The 26,755-nt window shown below is 48.3% G+C and overlaps 2 protein-coding genes across 2 annotated transcripts in view; both read right to left on the bottom strand.

The window, feature by feature from the left end:
- Positions 1-2,282: 2,282 nt before the first annotated feature.
- On the bottom strand, positions 2,283-22,636 carry LOC128405719 (heterogeneous nuclear ribonucleoprotein M-like). Its single transcript, XM_053372622.1, has 13 exons — positions 22,493-22,636; positions 22,279-22,372; positions 21,507-21,707; positions 18,354-18,507; positions 16,761-16,810; positions 15,004-15,064; positions 13,855-13,956; positions 11,868-11,912; positions 11,441-11,515; positions 7,871-7,969; positions 5,371-6,173; positions 4,811-4,862; positions 2,283-2,981 (listed from the first exon to the last, which is right to left on the bottom strand). The coding sequence occupies exons 1-13, from the start codon at positions 22,519-22,521 to the stop codon at positions 2,818-2,820; spliced, it is 1,929 nt and encodes a 642-aa protein (XP_053228597.1). The 5' UTR covers positions 22,522-22,636; the 3' UTR covers positions 2,283-2,817.
- A 259-nt stretch (positions 22,637-22,895) lies between these two features.
- The window catches only part of LOC128405721 (uncharacterized), a 6,723-nt gene continuing 2,863 nt past the window's right edge, over positions 22,896-26,755 (bottom strand). The window contains exon 3 of the mRNA XM_053372624.1: positions 22,896-23,374. Coding sequence (XP_053228599.1) covers positions 23,016-23,374 — 359 coding nt within the window. The 3' untranslated portion in view covers positions 22,896-23,015. The remainder of the gene's footprint in view (positions 23,375-26,755) is intronic.

Here is a 26,755-nt window from a genome sequence, read left to right as displayed (position 1 = left end):
ATAGGGATAAGTTGAGAAGCTTTGAAGGTGAAGCAAAACTCAGCATCTGAAGAATGTGTGCATGCACATGAAAGCTCATACCAATAACTCACTTATTTGGTCTCTAAGGTGCTACTGGAAGGAATTTTATTTTATTTTATTTTTGACCACAGCAGACCATCACAGCTACCTACCTGTAACTAAAACTCAGCCGTTCTCCCAGCCCTGAGGCTCATCCACATGGAGACTAATCCTGTACATAAGATTTACTTTGTCTGCTTCATGTTGCATTTGTGATGTTCTATTATGTCATTAAAGGGACGCGGGTGGTGCTGTGGGTAAAACCTCAGTGCCTAGGACTTGCCGATCACATGGTCGGCGGTTCGAATCCCCGCGGTGGGGTGAGCTCCCGTCTTTCGGTCCCAGCTCCTGCCCACCTAGCAGTTCGAAAGCACCCCTACGTGCAAGTAGATAAATAGGTACCGCTTTATAGCGGGAAGGCAAACGGCGTTTCCGTGTGCTGCGCTGGTGCTGGCTCGCCAGAGCAGCTTCGTCACGCTGGCCACGTGACCCGGAAGTGTCTCCGGACAGCGCTGGCCCCCGGCCTGAGTGAGATGGGTGCACAACCCTAGAGTCGGACACGACTGGCCTGTACGGGCAGGGGTACCTTTACCTTTATTATGTCATTCTTATTTATTGTTTGTAAGCTGCTTTGCGATTTGTGCGAATGCAAAGCAGGATAGAAATATAATTTCTTCTGCTACAAAACAAAGAAAATAAAACGGGGGAAAGTGCATCTATCGCCTCCACTGCTTGAGTTACACTGAGTTGCTGGGTCATGTTGGTTAGCTATGCTGGTGAATCTTGTCACATTACTGCCTAGATGGGCAGTAGGCTCTGATGACCATTGGGTCAGAAGAGGGAACACAACTGTTTGTATGTTTCTCCTCCTATTTACTGTTAATGAGACGGGAGTCATGTTCATTTGAGTTATGATGTCCTGGTCAATGGATTTTCAGCCAGCCTAGATTAGAAACAAGGTGTACAAGTGGGACCTGCAAGTAAACATTGCAGGGTGCTTTTCAGGGTGCCAGCCAGCCATGCTTTTTCCCTAGGATAATTCCTCCATAGTATTTCCATGTGCCCAGCCACCCCCAGCCTGGTAAATGGATGTTCATCCAGCCTAGATCAGAAACAAGTAGGCGGGTGCCACTACCAAGAAGGCCTTCTGCCTGGTTCCCTGTAACTTGGCTTCTCGCAATGAGGGAACCGCTAGAATGCCCTCGGCGCTGGACCTGTGTCCGGGCAGAACGATGGAGCTGGAGACACTCCTTCAGGTATACTGGACCGAGGCCGTTTAGGGCTTTAACAGTCAGTACCAACACTTTGATTTGTGTTTGGAAACGTCCTGGGAGCCAATGTAGGTCTTTCAAGACCGGTGTTAAACGGTCTCAGCAGCTACTCCCAGTCCGCAGTCTAGCTGCCGCATTCTGGATTAGTTGTAGTTTCAGGGTCACCTTCAAAGTTAGCCCCACGTAGAGCGCATGGCAGTAGTCCAAGCGAGAGATAACCAGAGCATGCACCACTCTGTCAAGACAGTCTGCGGGCAGGGAGGGTCTCATCCTGCGTACCAGATGGAGCTGATAAACAGTGGGGTGACAAAATGCAACTCGACGCTGCCTATGGAACCAAGCAGGGTTGAGCTGCATTGCGATGCGTCCCTGGCGATCAGCCAGGCTGTCCCCACCCGTCCTGCCCTTGGGGGGAGCCTGCCTTGCCTCGGAGCAGCAGCACATCTTCGAGCGCAGACACACACACAGAGGGGAGTGACATTCGGCACGCCGCCCGCCCACGACTCCCAAGCCGTTGCACTTGTCACCTGCACTTGTAACCTGAGGCCCATCTCTATGTCCCCCATACCAGAGAGTTTTGGAGGGGGGCAACAAGAGAAAGGGCCTTTTCTGCGGTGGCTCCCCGATTGTGGAATAGTCTCCCCAGAGGCTCGCCTTGGCACCATCATTACATGTCTCTTTACTGAGGCCTTTGGCCATTAAATAATCTATGGCCTGTGAAAGTGGGGCGAGGCGGGGAGAGGATTGTTTATCACTATGCGCTATTTTACTATTAGGCTGTATGATATTCACTATGCTATCCAGTTATTCCCAGACACCATCCTGGCTCCCGGGCATCACCAGTGGCCAACAGGCAGGTGCAAAATGCGCCTGGCTAATTTCAAATACCGGCATGAAGCTTCTGCCCACAAATCAGTGTTGCAAAATGCACAGTGACAGCCAACACAGGACTCTTTGTCAGCCACAACAGAACACTTTTAATATAGACATCGACTTCATACAAGACATGTGGTTTTGGTTTGACTCATGGTCTAGTTGTAGATTTTCCAAGAAAAAAAAACCTAAAAAAAACTTTCCATAAATTCACAGAAGTGAGTCAGCATGACTTGCTTTCTTCAGAGGGTCTTTCCAAAGAGTTTCTCTAACCAGGGAAACGGTGGGAACAAGACTTGATAGCCACCCGCCGTTTATTTACCAAAGACATTGGCGCTTATTTACCAAAGACATAGTGTAATGCGACGCCACTACATAGAACCAGATTGTGCATGTTAAAACACAGTTTCAATTCAAAAACAAAAACCCAGGACAGTAAAATGGGGGAAAAAACAAATCTTATCTTAAAAAAGGAAACTAAAATTACTCCAAAAAGCAACTGAGTTGTCTTACCATCTTCACATCCAATTTTTTTAAAAAATCCCAACAAGAAAGTACAATCCCCAAGCGCTCTCCCTTCGTATTTAAAAAGGCCCCTGCCAAAAAACAAAACTTAGGCATTCCTGTCAATCCGCACGTCTATCTCCCTGCCACGAAGCTGGATCCCGTTCATCATACGGCAGGCTCTTTCGGCGACTTCCGGGGATTCAAATCGGACCACGCCGCACCCTTTGGACTTGCCGTTCTCCATTTTGATGTCTGCATACATGACGTGGCCTGTGGGAGAAGACTCGCTTTAGCCCAGGTCTCTCCTCCTTGCCCAAACCGCATTCCTTATCAGTTATAGCTCCACCTTATCCATTTCTGCACCATGTTATTTTGATACCGGCTCTCGTAGGAACGCCTTGGTTTCAAGCCTGAGAGTTGGACTGGAAGTCTGGAGCAGCAGAGAGATGCTGGCACGTAGGCCACTCTGCCTTTTATTAGGTAAAGGTACAGGGGCCCCTGACTATTAGGTCCAGTCGTGGCCGACTCTGGGGTTGCGGCGCTCATCTCGCTTTATTGGCCGAGGGAGCTGGCGTACAGCTTCCGGGTCATGTGCCCAGCATGACTAAGCCGCTTCTGGCGAACCAGAGCAGCGCATGGAAACGCCATTTACCTTCCCGCAAGAGCGGTACCTATTTATCTACTTGCACTTTGACGTGCTTTTGAACTGCTAGGTTGGCAGGAGCAGGGACCGAGCAATGGGAGCTCACCCTGTCGCGGGGATTCGAACCACCGACCTTCTGATCAGCAAGCCCTAGGCTCTGTAGTTTAACCCACAGCGCCACCCGCGTCCCTTCTGCCTTTTATTAGTGGTACCCAAATGATTTCCTCAAGCGCTCAAGCTGTACGACTTCAAACCTGAAGCTCAGTGTCTTAGCATCTAACGACTCAGGTCTGATCTCCAGGTAGGGCTCAGAAAGACTTCCATGACTCCAAACCCCAGAGAGCCACTGCCAGTCGGTGTAGACCGGGGTTTACCAAGCTTGGGTCTCCAGCTGTTTCTGAACTACAATTCCCAACAGGCCTGACCACGGATTCTGCTAGCTACGGATCAGGGGTGTTGTAGTCCCAATGACAGCTGGAGACCCAAGTTTCAGAAAGCCTGTTGTAGACAATATTGAGGCGGGTGGACCCTGTGCAAGGCAGCTTCCTATGCGGACAAACTTAATCAGCAACCCCCATGCAGAGTGAAGTTTTTAGCAAAGGTCTAACCCATGGGTAGGCAAACTAAGGCCCGGGGGCTGGATCCGGCCCAATCGCCTTCTAAATCCGGCCCATGGACAGTCCAGGAACCAGCATGTTTTTACATGAGTGGAATGTGTCTTTTTATTTAAAATGCATCTCTGGGTTATTTGTGGGGCATAGGAATTCGTTCATCAACCCCCCCCCCCAAAAAAATAGTCTGGCCCCCCACAAGGTGTGAGGGACAGTGGCCCAGCCCCCTGCTGAAAATGTTTGCTGACCCCTGGTCTAACCCTTCGCCCCCTTGAAATGAGAGCACCAAGCCTTCAACGATGGGGGAAGCAAGTGGCAAATCCCTTTGCCCCAATCAATGCTGGATCATACAGTAGTCAGGAGGAGATCTACCCTCACTCAGGTGCGTCAGGCAACAATCCTGGCCCCAGAAGGCCCCCGAGGGCCTTCTCCCAACAAGAGAACAGGCGTCGCTACCGGGTTAAGCCTGACCACTGCATCTTTCCCCCCTGCTCCATCAGAAGAGCCAGCCAAAAGAAAGAGGACTGTCCATCTCCCGGCTGACTGGATGCTTCTCCCAATTTAATAAGTTCAAAATCTAAAAAAATCTCTTCTCAGAGGACAATACGTCTGCCACACAGCCTGCTGTGGGAACCCAGAAGGCAGGAACTGGGAACTGGAGGGGTCTCCCTCTCCACTTGGGAGAGGGTAATGCCCGATCTAATCCTGCCTAATAGAGCAACATGGGAGGAATAACCCATCCCACCCAACTATCCTCTCACCCCCCCACCCCCCGCAGGAGAATACACATAACTCTCCCGTGTCCTTTGGGAATTTCCGGGTCGCTCCTGAATTGAGCTACTCACCGCACTCATTGAACTTGTCTTTCAGCATTTTCCACGTGAAATCAAAAGGAAGCTAGGAAGAGAGAGAGAAAAGTAGTGAGAATCATAATTTAGAAGACATCTGAAGGCAGCCCTGTTTAGGGAAGCTTTTAGTGCTTGATGTATTGCAGTATTTTAATATTTTTTGGGAAGCCGCCCAGAGTGGCTGGGGAAGCCCAGCCAGATGGGCGGGGTATAAACAATAAATTATTATTATTACTACCACCATCACAGGGGCTCCCAATCACCAACCACCGGGGGGGGGGGGAGCACCACCCACCAGAAGTCAGGTACCTCCCCCTTGCTAGGAAACTCAAAATGCTTTCCTACCACGATGCAGAAACTTTCCGCCCAAGACCTGCGCTACATTCAGCCAAACAACCTATTGTGGTTTGAGCCTATGAAAACCTCCCAGCATGCTCAGTCCTGACCTCTCACAAGGGACGGGGTGGGATGTGAGGCACTGGGCAGAGGGAGTAAAAACTACTTGGAGCACCAGCCCAAAGCTCAACCCAGCGGCTTGCCATCTTGCCCCGACTCACATTTCTCACAAAAATCTGGCAAGCCTTCCTGGCTACACCGGCGGCGGCGGCAGGTCCTCCGGTCCCGAGGGCGCCGGCAAAGCTTCCAGCGGCAAAGTTCCCCCGGTCCATCTCCATCGTCCTCTCAAAGGTGTTCCCCATGGCGAGCCCCATCCTGTCTAGCCCTGCCCCCATGCCCTGCCCCATGGCGGGCCCCATCCTGTCCATGTTGGTCGCGGCAGCCCCCATGCGGTCGAGACCCATCCTGTCCATGTTGCTGGCCGCGATGCGGTCCAGTCCTATCCTGTCGATGGAGGCCGCCCCGAGGCGGTCCAGCCCCGCGGGCATCCTGTCCATCACCGGGCCCATCCCTGCGGGCCCCATCCCCGCAGGGACCATGCGGTCCATGCCCAGGCCCATCCTTTCTATGCCGGAGCTCATGCGGTCCACGCCGGCGCCCATGCGGTCCATGGTTGTGCCGACACGGTCCATGGCAGAGCCCATGCGGTCAATGCCGAACCCTAGCCCTGTGCCCATCCTCTCCATCCCTGTCCCCATTCGATCTATCCCAGAGCCCATGCGGTCCATGTTGGACGCCAAGTGGTCTATCCCCAGGGGAGCCATCCGGTCAATGCCGGAGCCCATCCTGTCTACGCCGGAGCCCATGCGGTCCAGCACCAGCCCCATCCTGTCCATCTCGGAGCCCACTCTCTCTATGCCATGCCCCATGCCCGAGGGGAGCCTATCAATGCCTGTGGCCATGCGGTCGAGGCCGGGGGCCATGCGGTCGATGGTGGGGATGCTGGCCCCGCCTCCGCCGCCACCTGCGAAAGAGAAAGAGGAGAGGAGACACATCAGCAAGGGAAAGGCAGGAACAAGCCCTCTAGAAAGGGGCAACTCAAGAGACAGACCCAAGCACAATTAAAGGTAAAGGGACCGCTGACCATTAGGTCCAGTCGTGGCCGACCTGGGGTTGCGGCGCTCATCTCACTTTACTGGCCGAGGGAGCCGGCGTACAGCTTCCGGGTCATGTGGCCAGCAGGACTAAGCCGCTTCTGGCGAAACAGAGCAGCGCACGGAAACGCCGTTTACCTTCCCACCAGAGTGGTACCTATTTATCTACTTGCACTCTGACGTGCTTTCGAACTGCTAGGTTGGGAGGAGCAGGGACCGAGCAACGGGAGCTCACCCCGTCGCGGGGATTCGAACCGCCGACCTTCTTATTGGCAAGTCCTAGGCTCTGTGGCTTAACCCACAGAACCACCCACGTCCCAAGCACAATTAGTGTATTTTAAATATTGGCGTTAAGTGCATTAACAGGTTCACCCACAGCCGCTTCTCTCAGCACAGATTACGGACCCTGAGGTTTGCCTCCTTCCAGGCCCGCAGACCCGCTCTTTAAATTTTCTGTTTTACAATTTAGAATATTCATTTTAACCTTAAAGATAGCAATGACTTCCCTTCTACTATTAACAAGTGTACACAATTCCCCGCCCATGTATTCAATAAACATTTTCCAATCTTCTTTAAACACGTTCTTCTTGTTCTTTTATTCTATATGTTAGGTCCGCAAGCTAAGCATACTCCATCAGTTTAAGTTGCCATTCTTCTTTAGTTGGGACCTTGCTCGTTTTCCGTTTTTGGGCTAACAAAACACGAGCCACAGTAGTGGCATACACAAATACCCTTTTTTGACACCTGGGGATTTCTGTCTGAATTATCCCCAGCAAATCACCTGGAGTACTGTGTCCAGTTCTGGGCACCACAGTTCAAGGAGGACACTGACAAACTGGAACGTGTCCAGAGGAGGGCAACCAAAATGGTCAAAGGCCTGGAAACGATGCCTTATGAGGAACGGCTAAGGGAGCTGGGCATGTTTAGCCTGGAGAAGAGGAGGTTAAGGGGTGATATGATAGCCATGTTCAAATATATAAAAGGATGTCACATAGAGGAGGGAGAAAGGTTGTTTTCTGCTGCTCCAGAGAAGCGGACACGGAGCAATGGATCCAAACTACAAGAAAGAAGATTCCTCCTAAACATTAGGAAGAACTTCCTGACAGTAAGAGCTGTTCGACAGTGGAATTTGCTGCCAAGGAGTGTGGTGGAGTCTCCTTCTTTGGAGGTCTTTAAGCAGAGGCTTGACAACCATATGTCAGGAGTGCTCTGATGGTGTTTCCTGCTTGGCAGGGGGTTGGACTCGATGGCCCTTGTGGTCTCTTCCAACTCTATGACTCTATGATTCTATGAAATAGAGTCTGCAGTCCCATCTCTCTGCCAGGTTCTGACTTGCTCCACACACTGGTGTGCTCTATCACACGCTCACATTTTTGAACGAAACTTCAGAATACGGTGGGGTGTGCACTGTGGAGGGTGGCTGGGCAGGGAACTGACCTGGTTATCCTCATTGTCATCTCCTTTCTCTTTGGTTGTCAGGCGAGTAAAGACAACAACCAGAAAACGCTCTTTTCAAAGTAGACCCAAGCCTAAGAAGGGTTTGTCACAGCTGGGGAGCCACACTTACCCAGCCCCCTGTCCAGGCTGTCTCCAAAGCTACGAGGCATCCCCATTTCGTTCCTCGGGAAGTCTCTTTCAAACCCGCCTCCGATCGCACGGTCCATTTCTGGAAACGAAGAGCAGTTTTTAGTCCTCTGCCAGGAGCGGAAAACACAAAGGCAACAGGCAAAGTAAACAAAGCTTCCCAGTCTATACTGACTGGCAGTGGCTTCCCAGAGCTTCAGGCGAAGGACATTTTCATCCCTTACTAGAGACAGTAGGGATTGTTATCGCCATTGTGATAGGAATTTTGAGGTCTTAGATACAGTGGTACCCCGCAAGACGAACGCCTCGGAAGACGAAAAACTCGCTAGACGAAAGAGTTTTTCGTTTTCTTAGGCGCTTCGCAAGACGCATTTCCCTATGGGCTTGCTTCGCAAGACGAAGCTTGCCCCGCAAGCTCTGGGGCAAGCCTTCCCCTCTGGGGCAAGCCTTCCCCTGTCCCCGGACCTGTTCTGAAGGCTGGCGGCGGGGAGAAGATTGCTTCTCCCCGTTGCCAGCCCCGCAAGCTCCGGGGACAGCGGGGAAGCACAGCGCGTCTTCCCCGCTGTCCCCGGACCTCTTCTGAAGGCTGGCGACGGGGAGAAAAGCCCTTCTCCCCACCGCCAGCCCCGCAATCTCCGGGGACAGCAGGGAAGCACAGCGCGTCTTCCCCGCTGTCCCTGGACCTCTTCTGAAGGCTGGCGGTGGGGAGAAAAGCCCTTCTCCCCACCGCCAGTCCCGCAATCTCCGAGGACAGCAGGGAAGCACAGCGCGTCTTCCCCGCTGTCCCCGGACCTCTTCTGAAGGCTGGCGGTGGGGAGAGAAAGCCCTTCTCCCCACCGCCAGTCCCGCAATCTCCGGGGACAGCGGGAAAGCGCAGCGCGTCTTCCCCGCTGTCCCCGGACCTGGTCTGAAGGCGGTCTCCATAGGAACGCATTAATTGATTTTCAATGCATTCCTATGGGAAACCGTGCTTCGCAAGACAAAAAACTGGCAAGAAGAAAAAACTCACGGAACGAATTAATTTCGTCTTGCAAGGCACCACTGTATATGGTAATGTACATAACCGCACGTACATAGATCAGCACTGGAAGACCGACCTGAAGCCATTTTGATTCCTAAACTGAGCAAATGTTTTCTCTACAAGGTCAAAGTGGAAAAGCCTCCCCATTGTCTTTTCCTTCACAAATCCTGTCTTAAGGGTATGTCTGTGTTTGAACAGGGTGTGAGCCTGTGACCTGGCCCAGGAACTTAGTATTTATCACTACAAAAGACTGGCCAGGCTCCCCAGGCAATCCAATCAAGTAACCTGCCAGACAGGAGAAAAACAACATTCAAATTTCTGTTTAGACCGCCTTTTCTGTGATGTAGGTATGATGTTTCTGGGGGTGGTCTTGATCTACAGGGTGGCAATTTCAAAAGTCTTTATAAGGCCTTGCACACTATTTTTCTGGGTCCTCCTCCTTTCCTGTGTGTGAGGGGAGCACCCTGTTGCAACAGATGAATAAAGATCAAGGTTACTAGCTGCTTTGCTTCTCAATATTCTCTAGTTGGCCTCTGTTATCTTCTCCTGCCAATAGGGAACCTATGTAAGGACTCTATATGGGCTCTTGGATACCCCATAAGGGAAAAGGGCAATTTTTGTTTACAACACCATGCAAAGGGAGCGCTCTTGAATCCTGGAACTCAAGTCGGTAGAGCATGAGTCTCTTCATCTCAACGTTGTGGGTTCGAGCCTCACGCTGGGTGAAAGACCCCTGCACTGCAGGGGGTTGGACGAGATGACCCTTGTGCTCCCTTCCAACTCAACAATTCTATGATTCGTCCACTAAGCTACAACCCATCCCCAAAAATGAGCCCAGGGACAACTTGCCTGGTACCAACACTCATCGTTTTGGCACCCGGCAAAGGCATTTCTACTCTCTCAAGCTTTGGGACCCAATTTATCACGTTGTGCCAGGTAGGTAGGAATTTGCTACCATTTCTATGTTCAGGCATATGTGGGGGGGGGGGGTTTGCATTTGATTATTGTGGATGAACACTTTTGTCAGTTGCATTGCTTTTAAGTGATGCATTTGTGGCAGGTTTTATTATTGTGTTTTTACACTGCTGTAAGTCGCACCAACACTTTTTTCTTTTGCAGGAAGTGATGAATAAGCACACAATAAATAGTCTGTAGGAGAGGCGTTGATACTTTGCTCCTCTTTTTTGTCTGTTTGCTATGTACTGTATTTTTCGCTCTATAAGACGCACCAAACCATAAGACGCACCTAGTTTTTGGAGGAGGAAAACAAGAAAAATAAATATTCTAAATCCCAGAAGCCAGACCAGCAAGAGGGATCGGTGCGCAGCAAAAGCAGCGATCCCTCTTGCTGTTCTGGCTTTGAGATAGCTGCACAGCCTGCATTCACTCCATAAGACGCACACACATTTCCCCTTGCTTTTTAGGAGGGAAAAAAGTGAGTCTTATAGAGCAAAAGATAATGTATTTCGTGTTCTCCTTTTGTATGTTGCATAAACCATTCTGTAGTCTTCGGATGAAGGGGAGCATACAGATTTAATTACTTTTTAATAAATAGTAATAAAAGCACCCGACAAAATAGGCCTGCTAGATGGAATTCAAAATCTACCACGGCCAGAGTCATGTTTCCAAGGGCCTTTCTCAAGCAAGAGCTCTCCTCTGTTGTCATCTGGCATTCAAAAGCATACAGCTGGACACCTATCCGCCTCAGTCAATAATAAATAATAAATTTTATTTATATCCCACCCTCCCCAGCCGAAGCCGGGCTCAGAGTGGCTAACCGTAAATGATAAAACATTCTAAAATCATTTCATTATAAAATTAATTCCAATCAGATTAATGGCAACCATTGGACTAAAGTTCTGTGAGGATTGCCAAAGGAGGGAGTCAGGCTGTGCCCTGGCCAAAGGCCTGGTGGAACAGCTGTCTTGCAGGCCCTGCAGAAAGATGTCAAGTCCCGCAGGGCCCTAGTCTCTTGTGATAGAGTGTTCCACCAGATCGGAGTCACAGCCGAAAAAGCCCTGGCTCTGGTTGAGGCCAGCCTAACCTCTCTGTGGCCTGGGACCTCCAAGATGTTTTTGTTTGAAGACTGTAAGTTCCTCTGTGGGACATACCAGGAGAGGTGGTCCCGTAGGTATGAGGGTCCTAGGCCGTATAGGGCTTTGAAGGTTAAAGCCAGCACCTTAAACCTGATCCTGTACTCCACCGGGAGCCAGTGCAGCTGATATAGCACTGGGTGAATGGGATCTCGCAGCGAGGACCCCGTAAGGAGTCTCGCCGTGGCATTCTGCACCCGCTGGAGTGCAGAAACTCAATGTCCAGGAATAACACGAGTCACAGCCCATCAGCATTTGGAGGGCCCCCAAAAGGTCCCTCATATCCCTGTCAAGACTAGGTGAAAGAGAGATGATCAGAATCAAAGGTTTAAAGAACCTCAGAATCGATATTCTGAAAATCTTATGGGTTTCAGCACCATTCTCCTTCCCAAGCCCTATTAAGCGCCAAGCCGTGAAGATTGCCAATCTTTTTACTCACCGCTCATCCTGCCCAGGTTCATCCCAGAAGGGAAGCGGCCCAGGTTCTCCATTCCGCTGAAAGGCCCTTCCATCCCTGAATAACAACAATAAAAGCAACAGTGAGCAAGTTCCCAATCCCTCCTGCCTTGCCAGCTAACCCATCTGTGGGATTTGAGAGGGCACCAGGCTCAGATTTCAAGAGCTCCAATGGCTCCTTTATTTTCAGACATTAGCGGTATGTAAGGCTTGGGGCTTTTGAGCTTTCCATCAGGTCAAGCCAACCACTGTCTGACCTACTCTGGAAATGCAGTATATGAACACGTCAAATAAAAGGGTTGCAGAGACGGCTTGGGAATAAGCACAGCAGAGGAACCTGCTTTGAGGTGAGGGTCCCCAATGCAATCCTGCCACCGTACACCAGTTCTGGCCCCCGTTCCCCTACTTACCTCCCATTTTGTTCATTCCAAAGCCCAAGCCTTCTATGCCCATTCCTAAAAGAGAACAGACAAGACGAGTGGAAATTAATAATAATAATAATAATAATAATAATAATAATAATAATAATAATAATAAATTTTATTTATATCCCGCCCTCCCCAGCCGAAGCCGGGCTCAGGGCGGCTAACAACAATCAAATAATCAAACAATCAAATAAACCAACATTCTAAAAATATTTCATTATAAAAATTAATTAAAATCAAGTTAATGGCAACCATTAAGCAAAACTCTGTGCAGGTTGCCAGAGGAGGGAGTCAGGCTGCGCCCTGACCAAAGGCCTGGTGGAACAACTCTGTCTTGCAGGCCCTGCGGAAAGATGTCAAGTCCCGCAGGGCCCTAGTCTCTTGTGACAGAGTGTTCCACCAGGTCGGAGCCACAGCCAAAAAAGCCCTGGCTCTGGTTGAGGCCAGCCTAACCTCTCTGAGGCCTGGGACCTTCAGGATGTTTTTATTTGCAGACCGTAGGTTTCTTTGTGGGGCATACCAATTAGAACCTATGACAGCGTTAAGATTTAGAGGACTGATCCACCTGAACTGGTATTGTCTGCTGTGGTTGGTTCCAGACACAGAGAACAGTCTTTCCCCGCTGCACAATCCTTTCACTGGAGACATAAGGCCAAAAGCCTTCTTCCCTAGTCTAGCATCCCATTTCCCACTGATTATTCTTGGAAAGAGGACATGAGGATTAACAGTCGCGGGGCAACCCAGTCAAATGGGCGGGGGTAAAAATAATAAAATTATTGTTATCAGCATTGCCAGTGGCTGGGATTCAGGGGCAGACTGCCTCTTGCTCCTACAGGCTGCATAGTCACCATGCCAAGCAGTCATAGATAACTGTTCTCCACAATGCATTGGGTCTCCCATCCCTTTTTAAGAGAAGGGCCATTGCCGCTCCCGTGGGAGTGGATTATCTAAGTGCCATGTGAAGGAAATCAAAATCATTTCCAGCGTGTTGCCGGACAGCAGGGACGCAGACGGTTGCTTGCTCTCAATTTGGGCTCAGGCACCCTCTTTACCCCCGAGAGATAAAACTTGTTTGGGACAAACAAGGCGGCGCCGACAGTTCTCAAACAAGAGACAGAGCTTTCGGCTCCATCAGCCTTCTTCCGTATCAGATGATGCTGAACGACAACTCCCTTTGTCCCTTTCCATTGACTGTGCTGGCTAGGTCTGGTAGGAGCTGAGAGTCTAAGCACACCCGAAAGGCCAGCTTCCCCCAATATCCGCCATATATCTTTAAAGCCCTAAACGGCCTCAGTCCAGTATACCTGAAGGAGCGTCTCCACCCCCATCGTTCTGCCCGGACACTGAGGTCCAGTGCAGAGGGCCTTCTGGCGGTTCCCTCATTTAGAAGACATCTGAAGGCAGCCCTGTTTAGGGAAGCTTTTAATGTTTAATAGACTATTGTATTTTAATATTCTGTTGGAAGCCGCCCAGAGTGGCTGGGGAAACCCAGCCAGATGGGCGGGGTATAAATAAATTATTATTATTAGTAGTAGTAGTAGCAGTAGTAGGGGAAGAGCAGATTTAGCCGAATAGGGTGCTCTTCAGACACTGCTCGATTATTGTCCAAAACCAGTTTGAAGCCCATATCGTGATATCGGTTTCATAATCTTTGATGACCTGGCAATAGACCAGGTGGTGCGTGTGTGATGCACAACAGACCATGGTGCGTGTGTGATGCAAAAATCACAATGCAGGAGAAACAGTGAAGCCAGTCAATGGCTATACACAGCTCCATCCTTATTTCAGACATCGTGATCTATCGGTGTATCGTGATGTTTAGCCGGCGATCTATCACAAAGTTTGAAAACCAGCTCCATGTTTATTTCAGACACCGGGATAGACCAGCACAGAAATCATGAGACCCATAAACATGACAGAAACGCTAGAGGAGACAGCAAAGGAAAGAGCACAGCCCCAGTTCCTCGCTCACCTCCGGGTCCCAAGTTGCCCATACCCAAACCCTTGTTCAAATGGTTTGCATCAATAGGTATTCCTCCTGGCCCCAATCCCATGCCAATGCCTCCGAGTCCATCTGCAAAAGAAGAGAGGTTCAAAAACCAGCAATCAGTATCAGTGTGCATTCACCCCCTCGCTGGAAAGAGAAGCCAGGCTAGCTCCCTCCTTGTTGCCCTTCCGTCGGCAAACGGAAACCTTGTTCCAACGGGCTTTTGGTAAATGAAACGGCTGGTGCCATGCTGTTTTTCTTGTAACTATTGGTGTGTTTTAAACAGTTTTTATACGTATATATATAGCTTTAGTTCTCCTTCATGGATGCGCCTTGTCGTGGTGAAGGGGCTTGAATAACTCAAGAGAAGCTATGAGCTATGCCATGCTGGGCCACCCAAAACGGACAGGTCATAGCCAAGAGTTTAGACTAAATGTGATCCACCTGGAGAAGGAACTGGCAAACCACTCCAGTATTTTGCCAAGAAAACTCCATGGACATAGAAAAGGAAAAGCTTTCAGAAGAAAGTGAGTTTCTAAGGCATGCTCTGGTTCATGGGGTCACGGAGAGTAGAACACGACTAAGACGACTTAACAACATAGCTTTAGTTGGGTTTTACTCATTTTTCCACATTTTAAGTCAGTTTTAAGCCATTGCAGGATATGCGTAAGTGAGGTTTTCACTGAGCTCATGGCAGAAGCTCCCATGTACACCGTGCCAGAAATGGAGGGGAGAAATTAGGAATCTGGAACATGACTGGGATGCAGAAAGGAAGAGGAAGACTCAAGGAAAAGAGTCGTGGGGGCAGAAAGAGAGAGATATGCAGGAAGATACGGCCTGCAAGTTAATTAAAAGGACAGCCCCCCCCCCCGGCTCCCCTGACCATACCTCAAGTCTCCACAGGGTGCCACGGCACACTGGTTGACAACCAATGACGCATACTAATTTTAAAGTGCCCAGACAGCATAGCCCACTGACCATCAGAATTTAACTTTTTACGGTGGGAAATAGCAGGAGAACAAGCAAATCTCCCCGATGACAAGAACACACTGTTCCACAGGGCAGGTGTGCGAGCTACTTCCCACGTGGAGTAACACAGCCATTTATTGTGTAACCTTTTCTGGAGATACTTACGAGGAAGCTGCTGGGGCCGCTCCGGAGGGAAGAAATCCCCTTTCGGCAAGGCTCGCTCGTCCTGAAATATCAGATGCACAGATCAATACAAAGCCGAATGCAGCAGTTGCTTGACTGTAGCATTCGATTTTGTACACAACTGTGGGGCGCCCTCCCACCAAATGAAAATCATAAACAGGCATTCCTCTGCATAAGGAAGCTTTTAATGCATGGGTAGGCAAACTAAGGCCCGGGGGCCAGATCCAGCCCAATCGCCTTCTAAATCTGGCCCGTGGATGGTCCAGTAATCAGCGTGTTTTTATGTAAGTTTAATGTGTCCTTTTATTTAAAATGCATCTCTGGGTTATTTGTGGGGCATAGGAATTCGGTCACGCCCCCCCACCAAAATATACATTTTTTGCCCTATAAGACTCACTTTTTCCCTCCTAAAAAGTAAGAGGAAATGTGTGTGCTTCTTATGGAGCGAATGCAGGCTGCGCAGCTATCCCAGAAGCCAGAACAGCAAGAGGGATTGCTGCTTTCACTGCGCAGCGATCCCTCTTGCTGTTCTGGCTTCTGAGATTCAGAATATATTTTTTCTTGTTTTCCTCCTCCAAAAACTAGGTGCGTTTTGGGGTCTGGTGCGTCCTATAGAGCGCAAAATATGGTAGTTCCCCCCCCCCAAAGGGACAGTGGAACAGCCCCCTACTGAAATAGTTTGCTGACCCCTGCTTTAACGTTTGATGTTGTGATAGGAATTTTATGGTCTTAGATATATGGCAACGTTCATAACCACACGTACATAGATCAGCACAGGAAAGCCAACCTGGAACCATTTTGATTCCTAAACTGAGCAAATGTTTCTCTGCATGGTCAAAATGGAAAAGCCTCCCCATTGTCTCTTCCTTCACAAATCCTGTCTTAATCTGTGTTTGAATAAGGGTGTGAGCCTTATCATTACAAAAGACTGCCCAGGCTCCCCAAGAAATCCAATCAAGTAACCTGCCAGACAGGAAATAAACCAAGCGACAGGAGAAAACAACATGCAAATGTTCTGTTTTAGACCGCCTTATCTGAGGGGTGGTCTTAGGTTACACCCCCTTCTGTGATGAATGCATAATGTTTCTGGGGGTGGTCTTGATCTAGAGGATGGGAATTTCAAAAGTCTTTATAAGCCCTTGCACAGCATTTTTGGGGGTCCTCTTCCTCTCCTGTGTGTGAGGGGAGTACCCTGTTGCAACAGATCAATAAAGATCAAGCTTACTAGCTGCTTTGCTTCTCAATATTCTCTGGTTGGCCTCTGTTATTTTCTCCTACCAATAGGGAACCTATGTAAGGACTCTATATGGGCTCTTGGATACCCCATAAGGGAAAAGGGCATATTTTTATTTACAACAATGTTTTTCTATTTTGGTGGATTGTAGAGCTGCGCGACACACATCGTCCAAAACCCATTTGTGAAGTCCGTACTGTGATATCGGTTTCATAATTTTTGATCTGGCAATATGCTGCGAATCGTGGGGTGTGCACGCATGTGCGTGCTAAACCCAAATCATGACGCACAAAAAAACCCAACAAGATGAAGCCAGCCAACACCTCTAACAGGTTCCATCCTTATTTCAGACATTGTTATGTATCAATATATTGCGATGCCTAGCTGGTGAAATATCGCAATGTTGAAAGCCAGTATCACCCAGCCCTAGCTGGAAGCTGCTGAGAGCGTCTGGGGCATATACATTATGTGCATGGCATATAAACATTATTATTGTTCTACTTACCATCTTCACATGCATCGGCCTATCAAACAGCAGCTGCCCATTGAACATGGCTGTGATTTGGGTCAAGGAGCGTACGTCGTGGATTAGCCCAGCAAAACCCCGAAGAGATGGCCCCTGCAAGCACCTGACAGCTTTTTCTTTAGTCTGACCAGATCCACCTCCTTCTCCAACCGACAGCTGCCAAAGGGTGAAACTCGAACCACGAGTCTATCGGCAGAGGCCATCAACCTTTTGGAGCCCATGGGCATATTCAAAGTGCTGAGGTTCTCTAGGTACTTTTCTCCTACATTCCCCACCCCCATCTATACTGCTCCAGGTCTGGGTCAAAGTCAGAGCCGCTGGAATCAAAATTAATGCTCTTGAATTTGCATGACGGGGCTCCCAAAAAACCACCATCAAATTAAAGCTTATACCGGAAGACTGCACTGTTTTTTCAAAAAAAGAAAAACCACAGGCTGATGCATGCCTGCACTCTAAAGTTCCAATTTTGTGGAACTGCCTTCAGGCTGAATTCAGACAGGCCTTCTCCCTAGTGAACTTCAGGTGCCCGGTGGAGACCTAACTTTCTGCAGGTGTTTTAAGGAAGCCTTTCTGGTTAATTTTAAGTCTCTTTTGTAACACCACAGCGCACGGCTTAGAAACGATGGTGGTAAGTGGCATGTAGAAATAAATAAACGGAACCACCAATAATCACTGAAGACATCTATGGACACAGAAGTGACCCTTGATTTGTTGGGTGATTTTGAGAGCACCTCTTGAAAAAAAATAATGGGTATCTGTGTCTCATGTCATGTTTTTGCACCACAACAATAATCTGATTATGATTGTTCAGAAAACAGAGGCATAGAATTTCATGGTGGGGTGGTGTAAAGACTGAAAAATATATGAAATTTTAAATAAATCAGCTTTACAATGTACACACCTAACTCTTCCTCAGTACTTCAGCCACAGGTGGAGGGTCACATGGCAAAATCCTGAACCAAGTTTAAAAAGATTCCCTGCATGTAGACAGCTAGCATGCCGGCGGAGGTTCTAGCCGAGAGGTGGAGAACTTGTGGCCTGCCAGGTATTACCAAATTTCAACTCTCATCGGCCTCTAGGGGTCAGGAATGATGGAAGGGTACATCTGGAGGGTTACAGATTCCCCTACCCCATAGCTAACCTCAGCTTCTCATTGACATTAGTTTTTTTCTACAGAGATTGTGAGGTCCGTCCCCCCATGCACAGCAACAGTGAACAGTGTGAGCCTCAGCCAGTCCAAAAACAGATTCCCACCTCAAATGCTGTTTGTATGAACTAGCCCTTATATCAGGGCTTCCCAAACCCGTGTCCCCAGCTGTTTCTGGACTACAACTCCCATCATCCCTAGCTAGCAGGACCAGTGGTCAAGAACAATGGGAGCTGTAGTCCAAAAACTGCTGGGGACCCAAGTTTGAAAAACCCAGCTTGGTTAAGGTTGGGACAAAGAGGTGAACCACCAGCACTACCACCAAAAAGCCCATATATTATTCCCTGGGTGTACGTGCAGGAATTCTGCAACTTGTGCCCTCCTCGGCTATCACCCTTCCCACCCCCAGACTCAGAGAAAGATACAAATGGCCTGAACAGCTTCAATAGCCTGCTCAAAAGTCACTGTGCCGATGCCCCGGCTCTTCCCATCTTTGTCTTCCAGGATGTCTGCCCGGACCACTACGCCAGCCATGCTGAACACCTCCTTCAGCTTCTTCCAGCCAACTTTGTAATCCAGCTGATGGAGGAGAGGGAGAACGGTTAGTGCTTGTACGAAAATGTATTTTACAAAGAACAGATTGCATCGGGCGAAAAGGAAATGTAATGTAATGTAATGTAATAGCTGCAAATCTTGCAACTCCAATTGAGGTCACAGAAATGCTGAATGCGTTGCCTTGACCGTTTGTCAACTCCCTGTAAAAGTGAGTATCTGTGAATCTGAGGTAGTGATACGGGTGGGGGCTGGCTGGCTGTTTTGCCGTTGTTTTGTTGAGCATGGAGATGCTGTGTCTGGAAGGAGTTGGTGAGGACAGAGAAGCTATAATTTATGGACTGCTTCAAAGGAGTTTTAGAAGAAGCAAGAAGACCCTCTCTTGGGCTCAAGGGAGAGAAACACATTGTACAGTGGTACCTCCGGCTGCCAATGGGATCTGTTACGGAGATCCGGCCGCATCCTGAGGAACTTGCAACCGGAGGTGCCGCTTCTGTGCATGCGCGCGGTGCGTAGAGCACTTCTGCGCATGCGGCAAAACCCGGAATTTGCCGCATTCGCATCCTGAAAGATACGCAACCAGAGGTGTGCGTATCTAGAGGTACCACTGTATTCGACTCGATATGCATAAATACTACTGTTCGTTAATAGTCGCCATCCTACAAGCAAAGCGTCATCCTCAGAGTCTTGCGTGTGGCGTCTACTTCATCGCTAGGGCTCTGAGGGTGAAACCGCTACATCGCTCTGCACGACTCAGAAGAATAGCTAACAAGAACACAGTGCTTAAGCAACAGAAGAGTGACCTTTAAGGTGAAAAGCCAACAAAGCACAGATAGGACTAAAAGTTAGCCTGAGGGGCGGCTTGTATCTCAGTATCAAGAGCTGGGTTTTCACTATCATTCAGAAATATCTCTGAGCAGAATGAACCACAACACAGCATACACATGAAGCTCAGCTGTGTTAAAACCACCCACAAGACCTGTTTCACATAAAGCAGGCATAGGCAAACTCTGGTCCTCCAGATGTTTGGGACTACAATTCCCATCATCCCTGACCACCGGTCCTGTTAGCTAGGGATGATGGGAATTGCAGTCCCAAACATCTGGAGGACCAGAGTTTGCCTATGCCTGACATAAAGGAACAGCTCTCAAGCGGCATTTTTACTGCATTAAGAGCTGACCAAGCTAAAAGTTAACCCGTTAGCTGGAAGAGTCCCCTGGGCACAAAATTAAAACACACCTTCCCACGCCTCACCCTGCCTTTTATATGGAGTGGACAATGGTGCTTTTGAGAATCAGAAGAGCTCTCTGTTCCCACACTTTGTTATGGTGATATATTATTGATAACAAGGGGACCCTGATGTGTCCCTTTCCAACAAACTCCATTCTTTCCCCCCAGTCAGTCAGAATGCCATTAGGTTTCTCTCTCTCTCCCCCTCTGATCTGTTTTCCCTAAAGGCATTTTCTACTTTGCAAAGCCTGGGATCTCAAACAGTGGATGGTGCTGTTTTACTACAAAGGAATTTCAGAAATAGACTGGAAAGAGAAGCTGCTGAATTGCAACTCATTACCAAACTTAAAACCATGGAGAGACCTGGTCTGAACAAAGACATTGGATTCTTATTTCATTATACATGACAAAGCCATTTTTCACCTTCTCACCCCTTGCTTTTTCCTGTAAGACCTATTGCAGTCGTTAAGAGTCGTCAACAGGCTCATCACAGCTATCTGCCAATCACCCATTCCCACCACCCTTCTGAGTAATACCCCTCCCCACCTTCTCACTATATAGAGGGATCTGGCAACTTCAGTGTATCTGAAGAAGTGTGCATGCACACGAAAGCTCATACCAAGAACTAACTTAGTTGGTCTTTAAGGTGCTACTGGAAGGAAAAAAAATTTTTGTTTTGACTATGGCAGACCAACACGGCTACCTATCTGTAAGTGGATGGTGCTGTTTTGGAGACATAACGATCCAAACATGAAAAAGGAAAAAAAAAAAGAAGACGACTGTGTAGGATTTTGCTTGCTTTTTCCTCTATCCTCCCCATCTCTTCTTTCTTTTAGGGAGGGGTAGGGATTGCCATGCTCCCACATCTCTGTACATCACTTAGCAAATGCTTTTTTTAAAAAAAAAACTATCAGTAGGGGTGTGGAGGTTCAGTGCAAGACCTCTTCCGCCCCTCACCATCACACTGCCTTTTGGGCAAGAAGGAAACCAGAGGAGGGATAAGAAAACACACTCAAAATATCCTGCTTCATACAGGCAAAGGCATGTTAAGATGTTCGGCTGCCCTGACGCCAGGGCTAGAACCTTCCCAAGAAGCTGCAAAATCACCAGGCTCCTTAAGGGACAACACAGATGACACAGCGCACGAGCAAAGGCAAGACAAAGGGTGGTGGGAATGTAAAAAGGTGAAAGGCTTCTAGGAGATGATATATAACGAATTGAAAAAAATGTTGAAATATACATTAATAAAGAAACCAGAAACATTTCTCTTGGGAATTCTTGGAAATGATATAAATAAAAAGGAATGCAAGCTTTTTTTATATGCAGTAACGGCAGCAAGAATACTATTGGCCCAAAAATGGAAGCAAGAAGAATTACCAACGATTGAAGAATGGAGGATGAAATTAATGGACTATGCGGAACTTGATAAACTAGCGGGAAGGATCCGAAACCGGCAGGACCAGAAGTTTAGCGAGGACTGGACTAAATTTACAGATTATTTGAAAAGTATTTGTGATGACCAGACGACGTTTGTAGGCTTGCAGGAAGCTCTGTGAGGATTAACATTAGAAATATTGCAAAAATGAAGAAGGAGGTGAGTTGTGTTATAAATGTAAAGGCAATATTAAGTTAGGAAATGTGTAAGAAGTGATTAAGACGGAGGATTGTCAGAGGTGCTGATGGAAGTCTAATAAGAGGGTATTTGTGATGAATTGTGTGGTATGTTTTATAATTTTATATTTTAAAACTAATAAAAATATATTTTTAAAAAAAGGCAAGACAAAGGGGCCACTCACATTGGCCACAAAGACCGTGCTCCCAAGCCTGCCTGCCTGCAGGGCATGAATGATCTCGTTGGGGATGTTTGGGTTATTGAGAATGCTGGGAGGGATGTTGATCATCCCGGGGCCGCCGGGACCAGGGCCGATCCCCATCCCGCCACCAGATGCAGCCATGGCCTTCTGTACGGCTCTCCTCACATGCTCTCCATCAGGATCCTAGGACAGAAAAAGTGGGGAAAGGTTTAGGCAAGCTCTCATCCTGCAGAGCAGCCGGAAAGCCAGCTGTCTAAGAAAGCTAGACATCAGGGAATCATTCGTGCTCAACTTTCATGCTGGTAAGATGACTTCCGATGTAGGTAAGAGCACTGAATCACGGGAGACCAGGAAGGGGAAAGTGATACAGCCCAGACACAGGTTGCTCAGCCCTGTGGTATAGTGGTTAAGAGCAGTAGACTCGTAATCTGGGAAACCGGGTTCGCGTCTCCGCTCCTCCACCTGCAGCTGCTGGGTGACCCTGGGCTAGCCACACTTCTCTGAAGTCTCTCAGCCCCACTCACCTCACAGAGTGTTTGTTGTGAGGGAGGAAGGGAAAGGAGAATGTGAGCCGCTTTGAGACTCCTTCGGGTAGTGATAAAGAGGGATATCAAATCCAAACTCTTCTTCTTCTTCCTTATGAGAACTATCCTGTGGCACTGGAATTCTTTGTTGGGGGGCTCCACTACATTGTCTTATGGAAGCGAGACAGGGCGGGGGGAGAGACAGGCAGCTGCAGCCTCCATAGGCTTACCTCTTTCACTTTCAAGGGCCGCCCGCTGAGGCTGTGCTTGTTGAGAACCTCCACAGCCTTCTTCATGCTCTCTTCCATCTTGAACTCGACAACACTGCGGGGGGGGGGGGAGAGAAAAAAAGAAACCCAAACAGAATCACAAAGGGCTCCCGGATGTCACCCGTGCCCCCTGTTCCATGCCCAGTTGCTACAATAAGGGGGTTCAGCTACTTACGCACATCCCTTTCGACGTGGAAATTTCATGGCAGGCAGGGAGGAGCATAGCGCAGAGCAGGAAGGAAAAGGAACAGGTCAGTAAAGAGCCAGATGAGCTTAAGATATTTAAAAAGGATACTTGTTTGTCTTTACAGTCGTTAAGGTCAAGATTTTGCTGTTTTAACAAGCGGCAGAACTATTTGCCTGCATCCTAGAAGCTACATGGCTAGGGCTGGCGCAAAAGGAGTAATGATATGCAGACAAGACTCCCAACTTCTCTCAGAGACGTCACTCTTCGAGCTCCTGCTTGCCTCTAAGACATCCAACCTCTAGCCACTCTACCCCCAAAAGAAATCAGCCTTCAGGGAAGAGTCTGAAACTACCTTCCACTGAACTGAAAAGCAATGGACGCCTGCAACAGCTATCTTCGTTTTTTACATTTAGACACAGACTGCCATGGAGTTCTGACATTTATGCAACCTCTCTCTCTTCCACACCGAGCTTACAAAGGTCAGCAACGAGAACCACGAGAAACATTTAGGCTAAGGATTTGGACGTTCATGTACCAGTAAAGAAAGTACACAAGGACCCATGCGTAAGTCATACAGCCAAACACCAAAGGAGGGCAGCAGAGAGTTGCTGCTGCGTCTAACATGCCCCATGTTCACCTCCTCCCACCCCACACCAAGCAGCTCTGGGGCAGCGCCGACGATAAAACCATACACACTACGCATCCCAAGTTCATTTGGTTCCACACCGTTAACAGTTACATTATTTATTTTTTTATCATTATTTTTTTTTTGGTCATGTAGTAAAAATCCACGGAAGAAATTCTCTCGGAGACTTACCCTTGACTTTCCTTCAGCGTCCATTAAGAGCTCCACGTATGTTACCTCACCAACTACAAATGAGATTCCAGACGGTACATAGACCAAGGGAGAAAGCCAAGAAAACAAGGGGGATTTAGAACAATCGTCAACAACCTTATATGGAGCCTTTGCCTTATTAAAAGCCCAGGAACACTCCACATTTGCTAGTCCACCGCAACTTGGCGTCACAGGTGTGTGATACGTATCAAACCAGAGTCGAACACATATCCTTGATTTCCTCGCACTAGGTTACCATGCCTTTCAAGTTTCCCTCAGGCTTCGATACCCGTTCATCTCTGGGGACCGAGAGGAGAGATGGAAACCTCGCATGGGATATTGTCACCCTCTTTAGCCAAACCCTCGAAACTAATTAACGCTTAAGAATATTAAGAAGGGTCCTGCTGGATCTAGTCCAGCACCCTGTTCCCAGGGAGGCCAACCAGACAGGTGCCTATGGGAGGCACACAAACAGAGCCACTCTCCCCACAATAGTGGAGGCAGCCTTCAGGGTTATGGTACCTGTTGGCAGCCTGATCCTCTGTTAACTTGTCTAATCCTCTTTTAAAGGCACCCAAGTCGGTGGCGATCGCAGGAGGAAATTTAATAGCTTAACCATGTGTGAGGAAGCCCTTTCTTTTGTCTGTCCTGCAATCGTCCCACATTAAGCTTCACTGGATTACTCCTAGTTTTAGTGCTATGAGACAAGGAGAAAACGTTTTCTCTATCCAATGCATCATTTTAGACACTTCTATCTTGCCCCCTTACTTGCCTTTTCTCTATACTGGAAAACCCCTTCCTCATAGGGGAGTTTAGAGTCTATTTAACAGAAGACCAGGTTGGTTTTTTCTACTCCCAAGTTGCCCCTGAATTCAGGATTCTATTTATGCCATGTAGCTAAATCTTGAATTTACAGGCATCTCCTACTTTTCCTCAAAGGAGCTACAGATAGTGCAAAAGGGTTTGCACTTCAACCTGACTCCTCTCATGTAACTAGTACAACACTCTAGCCCTTCCCACTTCCACATTTCTTTCTCCACAGTGACCAGATGCGAGTTTTACAATACAGATTTTGCTTTGCGCCTCTTTTCAGCAATCGAAAAACCTGAAATTCTGGTTTCCGCCATTTGCTGCGGCTCCCCAAGTCTGGGTTAAAATAAGCGTCGTGGGGGGGCGGAGGGAAATAATACACTTTACGCTAGAAAGCATGTGATCTACTTAAATTATTGGGCTGAACTTCACAGCCCAAAACCCATTCCTCCCAAACATTGTCCTAAGAAGAGGGTTGAAACAGGTCCCATCCCACTAGGGGTCTAAGTCCAGATCACATCACTTTGCCAAAGCTTTTCTGAGTCAACACTGGGTCAGCGTTTGAAAGCAGCCAGGTGACAGTCGCATTTTGCAACTGGCAACGGGCCTTTTGCGACTGAATGGAGATGTCCTGGCATCACTTTTGAAGTCTAGCATCTCCACCTGCCTGTCCGGGTGAATAATCCAGTTCCCAGGAACCACATGGCTCCTAGATTTTGTATCCCATTGCTCTGTGTACTGATTTAGGCGGAGGAATATCAAGAACACTGGCATAAAGTTAAATAATTAAAAAAAAAAAGGATAACATACCACACACCTGTAACGTTAAGTTTCACCAACAAGTGATAAAACTGAAATGACTTCACCGAGAGGAGGACACCATTAAAAACATTTCGAAGAGAGGCATCCAAAACACACCAGGTGAGATCTGAACAGACCACAACACTTAAAAGTCTTCTAAACCATACTTACTGGCACCAAAGATGCCTCTGGAGTTACTATTATTAAGGGCTTTATAAATCCCACGGTTGTCGAGTGATGGAGCAGCAGTCTGTCACCTCAGTTTAGCTGCTGCTCCTAAACCTGAACCTTGGGGCCCTGTAATTCTTACATACAAAAACCCAGAATGCTAACCGTTTTTAGAACCGCATTCCTAGTTCTTGGAACTATGGTGACTTGCATCGAGAGTAATTAATTTGGACTGCCTTAAGCAATCGTTTTTGGTGAATGGGGCTGGGGAGGGAAGCAGCTTTAAGCGATGCCAGATTAATCAACTCTGGGCTGCAGTCACAAAACCCAAGAACGCTCTTGTCTGTACATAACACACTAAGCTATCTGCAGAGAGAACGAAGAGGATTTCCCTTTTTTTTCCTCCCGGGATCACCTGCCAGGATAAGCAGCTGAGCAGAGCAACAAGAGGAAAAGCGGCCCCACGTTAAGGTTTTGGCATCCACGCGAGCTGAAGGAAAGGCCGAAACACTCAAGCTCAGCGCAGGGCTTGCAGTGGGACACATCTATGAACACGCACGTTCCTATTCGCCAGTATTTCACGCACGGCGTAGATCAGTAACTGTCACGTTCCAAAGCGGCGTTCCATTCAATGTAACGAAACCATAGCTGGAAGGAGGACCGGACAGTTAGCCTGTGAATCCACCATCTGTTGAAAGCTACTGAGATCTCTGGGGATACCAACACGCACCACACTGAGTGTTGACATGTTACGTGTGAAAGGGCCACGCAGCCCTAACGTGGTTGTGCGTGTAATCCCCATTTGCCTCAAGGGAACCTTCCCTGCACTTCCTTAGGCTCATAAGCTCATAGCCATCGTTCTCCACTTTAGCCACAGGGACCCTAAGCTTCAAAGCACGTGACCCAAATTTATTTCCCAATTTATAATGAGTTTCCAGAGATGCCCTCCAGGAGGATGGATTCCCCCCCCCTTATTTCCCCCCTAAATATTTGCTCTGTAGCTCATTATTCGGCGGTGAACAGATTATAGTTTGGTTCCAATTGACTTTTTGGATGAAAAATATGACTGTGGGGGGAGTTGTTTATTAGAAACGTGGTGGAATCACATCCTTTGGCCAAATTTCCCTCGGAACTGTAAATCTTTGTAAGGATTTAGGTTGACAAAGCTATGACCAGAATGGAGGAGCCAATCAAGTCACCCTTTTGCAAGACGAAAAGGGAAAGGTGGGGGAAGGCAACCCATCCTCCTTTGGAGTTCACTCTTAAACGGTCCTGGATATTCAACAACGAAAGCAAGATTGCATCAACCAGGAGGAAGGCTGCTTTCCTCCTCCTCAGCAGCAAAACGTGTCCAGACCCATGAAAGGCTTCAAAAGCATTTCCAATATTTGAAGGGGGGAAAAAGCTCACACCAGGCCCTGATGATAGAAGTCTCGCCTCTTCCAAGAGACTGCAAAGACTCTTTTGCTCTGAAGCCTTCTAGACAATGCCAAACACCTGCACACACAGGACGCATCCTGTGAGGGCACAGCAGCTAGCATGCACCATCTGGAGAGCCTGTCCTCAAAAAAACCTTGCTTCTTCAACATAGCTACAGCTACCCAGAATCACCTCTGGCACGCTCCCAGCTTCAAGAG

Source organism: Podarcis raffonei, chromosome 18 (genome assembly GCF_027172205.1).
Source record: "Podarcis raffonei isolate rPodRaf1 chromosome 18, rPodRaf1.pri, whole genome shotgun sequence".
In the NCBI taxonomy this organism is placed as follows: Eukaryota; Metazoa; Chordata; class Lepidosauria; order Squamata; family Lacertidae; genus Podarcis; species Podarcis raffonei.
The sequence above is the reverse complement of the archived record's forward strand: the minus strand, read 5'-3'. Positions and strand labels throughout refer to the sequence as shown.

Bases quoted from the DNA above. Each gene is read 5' to 3' on its own strand.
- LOC128405719 (XM_053372622.1), bottom strand. From the start codon at position 22,521: ATGAAATTTCCACGTCGAAAGGGATGTGC. The intron at 21,708-22,278 runs GTAAGCCTATGG...TTTCTGTCCTAG, and splicing joins GGCCCTTGAAAGTGAAAGAG to GATCCTGATGGAGAGCATGT. The intron at 2,982-4,810 runs GTGAGTAGCTCA...CTTCTCCCACAG, and splicing joins AGACAAGTTCAATGAGTGCG to GCCACGTCATGTATGCAGAC.